This window comes from Cupressus sempervirens, chromosome 10 (assembly GCF_028749045.1).
Source record: "Cupressus sempervirens isolate cs-2001-9-10 chromosome 10, ASM2874904v1, whole genome shotgun sequence".
Lineage (NCBI taxonomy): Eukaryota > Viridiplantae > Streptophyta > Pinopsida > Cupressales > Cupressaceae > Cupressus > Cupressus sempervirens.
Window position 1 is genome coordinate 274235020 of NC_143127.1, and position 5923 is coordinate 274240942.

Consider the following 5923-nt stretch of genomic DNA (forward strand, 5'->3'; position numbering starts at 1 on the left):
TAAAGTATCTTTAGCGATTTTGTACAAAAACTCATGAATCTTGGGCTTGAATCTTTCAATCCATGATGTGAGGACTAAAATGGTATCTTGATATATACCATTTCATAATCATAAGCCTTGTAAAGGATATTTTTTTCTTTATCTTAACTTTATATTGTTGATTAGTTGAATTGCCACTAGTTCTTGAGCTAAAGTTTACTTATTTTACTTGGTTCTTTCTTAACACATTATTTAGTTCTTTATCCCCTTGTTGATTTTGTGGATATTTTGAGAGTGTCACGTATCTTTTGTGGTTTTGCACCAAATCTTATGAAGCTTGAAATTGGTGTTATTCAAATCTTGGTGGATGGAGTGCAACCAATATATTGATGTACCATTTCATTAATGCAAGCCTTATAAAACAATATTTGTGGCTTTCTCCTTATCTTTTTATGGCTTATGAGTTGAAGCATTAATAATTCTTGAACTTAAATTAACCCATTTTTCTTGGTAGATAGCTTAGAAAGTCCTTTGACATAGTTCTTTCTTAACAAATGAGTTACCTTATGCCTATTGTCTATTTAATGGATAGTTTGAGACTCTCAAGTATCCTTAGTGGGTTTGCACTAAAGCTCATAGTGCTTAAAATTGGATTAATAATTTCTTTGAGCCTTTAAGGGCCACTCCACTTTCATGGCATATGGCATAATTATGAGACTACCCTTATCTCCCTTTCAAGTATACTAGAAATAGAAATATAGTTCATTTTAAAAATATTTAATTGATATCTATTTCTATTTCTATAGAAGGTACAAATGTAGATTTAGGTAAAATTTAAATCAAATGCACTTGAGATGCTAATGAGATTGTAGCTAATACTCTAAAAGTGATTTGGTTCTTACTCATGATTCTCAACTCCTAAAAAATAGAGATAATTTTTCTCGTAATTGGTCTATCAACTCTTGAAAAATAGAGATAATGTTTCTCATTATTGGTCTCAATTGTCACTGCCAACTTCCACCCCTTCTCCTAGGCGTGGTGCTCGTGATTAATTAGATTCTAGCTAGGGTCCTTGACTAGAATTAATCAATTCTCTAGTTTGTACTCAACCTTTAGAAAATGTTTTTGATAAAGAAGGTGGTAATCTCATGAAGGTGGTACTTTCATCAATTCAAAGCTAATTGAAAGAAATACTACATGTAATGATATTTAGAACAAAGTTGATAACACAGACATCTCTAAATTACTTATGTTGCTTTCCATACTCCTAACTCTCAACTTTGAGGAAATAGAGATATATATTTCTCATAATTATTTTCAACCCTCACCGTCAATTTCCACCCCTTCTCATGGGTATGATTCTCTTAGTCAATTAGAACCAAGCTAATGTCCTCAACTAGAATTAGCTAGTTCCTTCATTTGTACTCAATCTTCAGAAGACACTTTTGAAAAAGAAGGTGGCACTCTCATTAACCAAAAAATAATTGATGATAATCCTACCTCTAATGAAACTTAGGTAAACTTTAAATCAAATGCACTTGAGATGCTAATGAGGTTGTAGCCAATATTCTAGAAGCGAATGTGACTCTCCCTCTCATGACTCTCAACTACTGAAATATACATATAATATTTTTTGTAATTGGTCTCAACCTTCACCACCAGCTTGCACCGCTTCTCCTAAACATTTTGTTTATAGTTAATTAAGCTCTAACTAGTGTCCTTAAATAGAGTTAGTCAATTCTTCACATTATACTCAACCGTAAAGGTGATACTCTTATTAGCTGAAACCTATTTGATAACAATCCTACCTCTAATGATATTTAAAAGCAAGTTGATGACAAAGACAACTCTATTACTTATGCTGCTTTACTCGCTCATTTTTAATGTTATATATAGAGTGGTCCATTACTTATGTTGCTTTCTTTACTCACTTATTTTTAATCTATATATAGAGCGGTCGATTTGAACTCTTATTTTTAATTCAGAGTTGGTCTAACACAGTAATGGAGAATATACTATTTTACCAGCCACCCTTTTCTAATCCCTATTCTAAAACCTAAATTTTAAAAAAACAAGAGCTTTTTCTCGTGATTTTGGTATTATCTATTTGTTTTCCATGGGGCATAATTTTCAATAATCCAATAGTCCAAAAGGGCATAATTTTCACAATGATCATAATCAAGTTGAACATAACCTTGATCGTCGAATTGGGAGGAACTTTCGCTCCTGAGTTGTCTAAGTCGGTCACCTATACAGGGAACCAAAGTCTTTGTCTTCTAGTATTTTTATCATCCTGTCCTTTTACTTTCATCCCACTGCTCAACACGATCTATTAACCACACTCTTAAGCATTTAATATAATTCATTCAAACCACATATTCTGGAAGTTGTCTTGGCTGAAAGAGACCTCACCCATTTACTTGGTTATCCATTGGTGTTTGATCTTTCTAAGACAAATATGATACTTTCTCTCACATTATAAAGCACCAGTTTTTCTTCACAAAATTAGTTTTTTAAGGTCAAATTGACCCATATTGTAAAATTCTTTAAACACCATATTAATCAATGATTTACTTCTGGTCAAACTGACTCTATGTCTGAATCCCCCACCACCCAGTGTGAATGTGAACAGTTTGTTCCGTGTGAGGAATACTAATTACAAGGTATAACATGTTCTATGCAAGGAATCAGTACAAGTTGAAATACCATTGCCGTGTAACATAGCAGTTTGAAGAATCGAAACAGGCATAACAGAAAATGGCATGGTGGGTTTTCATTGATTTCAATTGAAACACGAGTCGAAGACAATTTCTTCATAGGTAACCGACCAGACATGTCATAGCAGTCGTTGTCATGAACTACTGTTTGTTCTTTGACCTGCCCAATTCAATGCATTGCCTTGCCCTATTTAAGCCATCTCAGATGGGAAAAATATATATGCTTGTGTGGCTTCTTTGAATTCAATATTTGTGAGATATTGAATCAAGAAAGATGGCCAATTTCATGGAGGGTAGAATCGAGGAGCAAAAACTCCAAGATGGTCGCTTGTTTCCCAAAGTTCTGATTCCTTCTCATAAGGAAGAATTTGGTGTAGTTTTGAAATTTATGGCATTAGAAGAGAATAGAGCATGGATTGAAAGAGAATTGCATGATTGTGGGGCTATTCTTTTCAGAGGATTTGGCTTGAAGTCTGCAGAGGATTTCAATGGCTTTGTGGAAGCTCTTGGATGGGAAGAACAGCCCTACAAAGGCCCTGCTCCAAGAAAGAATATTGTTGGTAGAGTTTGGTCTGCTAATGAAGCTCCTCTAGACCAACATATCTTCTTCCACCATGAGATGGCTCTGGTAATTCATTTTGTTCTTCATGTTTTTTTGGTTGTAGCCTAAGAACTGAGTAGCCTTTTTATTAATCAGAGTGTACTAGATAATTTTTTTAATGTAATCAATGATGTTGACATGACACACCCTCTGATATTGTTATGCTTTCATTGATCTATACATGTATTGAAGTTTTTTCTTTTTATTAGAAGTTTATATGAAATATGTTTGAGTGCAGACGAAAGAATTTCCATCCAAGGTCATCTTTTTCTGTGAGGTTGCACCACCTGAGGGTGGAGAAACAGCTGTTGTGCAGAGCCACCGAGTTGCGGCTCACATGGAATACAACTTTCCAGAGGTTGTTGAACAGCTGGATACAAATGGGATATTCACTCACACTCTCTTGCCCAAAAACGATAATCTTGGTTATTTTCTTGGCAAGAGTTGGCAGTCTCATTTGCACACGGCTGATCCCAAAGAAGCACAAAGAAAGTATGTTACTCTTCCTCTTCATCAGAATTGTTATCTTGATTAAAATCTTGTATGAGAGAACTCTTTTGATTTTCTTTTAGTAATGGTAGGTTATAGAGTGTGATTTGTAATGTTGATATTATGTCAATTTTAGAATAATATTAATTACATATTATAAATTGTAAAATTTTGATATATTTAACATAAAAAAACTTATTATAAAATATAATTCGAAATAGAAAGTCAAAACAAACTTGATATTATTGAATTCTAAGACAATATAGAGTAATTTTTTTAAAGATTGTGTGCTGTCTTAAATATCAATTTTATCACAAAACATGACCCCTATAACAAGTTGTGTACATATTATACAGTTTAAACCAAACCTAATGTAGTCAATATAGGGACGACGTGCACCATGGAGATGGGATTGGTGTGTCTAAAGATGATTATGCTTTTGTATATAATATTAAATCATAAAGATGTATTTATTATATGCAACTACATATAATGTGTTAAATATTATACATGGTTGAAATCTCACGTCTTTAATATTAAATCTTATTGTAATCTGTGATCCATAAAAAAGTCTACGTACTCAATTATACAATTTACACCAAACTTAGTTAGAAAATAGAACTAATACTGTTTGGAAGTGATGGATGGTTGCAGTCTAGAGTTGAGGTTACAGTCTAGAACAAGATAGTATCAAGAACACATCATCTCGAATCAAAGTAGGGTACGTTAAGGGGTACTACGCTATTACAAGATTTAGCCAACTTTAAACATCACACACTAAGGAGATAATTAAGCTTGGAAGAAATAAGTCAACTTTGACAATTTAACACTTTTAGTCTTAGAATGAAGCTTAGTGTGTGATGTTTAAGCTGTCTGCAAGATCTAAGAAAGAAAAGATAATTCTAATACAAAATATAAGACATAACTCCAATACAAAATATGAGATACTAAAGATAGACTCATCAATACAAACCAAATCTGAACTCATTTCATGTCTTTAACAATAAGTTTTGATGTCTTCAACAATAAGTCTTGTGAGGATTGAAGAAATAACCAGTGGTGGTAAAAAGAATCTATCATGTCATGTCTTTAATATTAATTCTCGCAAGAATTGGAACAATAACTAATGATTGTCAAAATCCACAGGGTAGAAGAAGGAGGTGGGAAGCTACAGTGGACAGAAGATGGAAGTGCAAACATCATTGCAGGGCCAATTCCTGCCACAAGAATTTTCCATGGCTATGGAGATAGAAAGGTCTGGTTCAACTATATTCCTGCTGCCACATATGGAAAAGCTGAGGCAAGCTTCAATAGATTGATATGTGGAGATGGAAGCAGTATTCCACAAAGAGTAATGGAGGAGAGTGGGAGAAAAATGGACGAGGAAAGTGTAGATATAAAATGGGAAGCAGGAGATGTTTTACTCATTGACAACTTGGCCGTAATGCATGCAAGAAGGCCATCAAAACCTCCTCGACGTGTTTTAGTAGCTCTCTGCAAATGATGTTTCAAATGCCCAAAACTCTGCAAATTTATTTCGTGTACACAAACTATACACATGGATCTAAAACGTAGAGGGCACGTACACTGATAGCCCAAACTTCTACTTTATTTATTAAGGAAGTAGTTTAAGGTGGGTGTACATATTTGACTTGGGATATTTGGATCATAAATTTGTCTCATGTTCTTTTCAAGAATGCCCAATTATTGATTCTTGATTGTTCTTGCTGATTCCTTGGCTTCTCAGAGTAGTTGGGTGGTGAAGAATCTCTCTTACGTAGGCAAGAACAAATTTAGGTAGTGATAGTGCAGATTGATTGGACTCAAATATTTTATCTGCTGATTAAAGCAGTATTGTGTATTAAAAATTTATAAAATGTATATTTTAATTGGAATACAAATCCATATCTTCCATGATTGCTGTTTGGATTGTTCTACATTTCACAGTGAAAAAATCATGTGATGAAATTTGGTAGAGATCTCAGATTAAGGGTCCCGCTGCTATTTGTTAGAATTTTCTTTTCTTGTTTTGCTTGTGACGTGGTTTAGCAGCATAGGTAATCTGAAAATCCATGCAATTGGATTTGGAGGAATATAATGAGTAAGATTGATAATCAATATAGTGACTGAATGCTTA

At 33.7% G+C, this 5923-nt stretch overlaps 1 protein-coding gene across 1 annotated transcript; it reads left to right on the top strand.

Annotated features, from left to right (window-relative positions):
- Positions 1 to 2904: 2904 nt before the first annotated feature.
- Positions 2905 to 5700, top strand: LOC149533711 (clavaminate synthase-like protein At3g21360). The gene is made up of 3 exons (XM_089806800.1): positions 2905 to 3324; positions 3536 to 3789; positions 4933 to 5700. The coding sequence occupies exons 1-3, from the start codon at positions 2971 to 2973 to the stop codon at positions 5288 to 5290; spliced, it is 966 nt and encodes a 321-aa protein (XP_089662926.1). The 5' UTR covers positions 2905 to 2970; the 3' UTR covers positions 5291 to 5700.
- The last annotated feature ends 223 nt before the right edge of the window (positions 5701 to 5923 follow it).

Bases quoted from the DNA above. Each gene is read 5' to 3' on its own strand.
- LOC149533711 (XM_089806800.1), top strand. From the start codon at position 2,971: ATGGCCAATTTCATGGAGGGTAGAATCGAGGAGCAAAAACTCCAAGAT. The intron at 3,325-3,535 runs GTAATTCATTTT...GTTTGAGTGCAG, and splicing joins TCCACCATGAGATGGCTCTG to ACGAAAGAATTTCCATCCAA. The intron at 3,790-4,932 runs GTATGTTACTCT...CAAAATCCACAG, and splicing joins CCCAAAGAAGCACAAAGAAA to GGTAGAAGAAGGAGGTGGGA.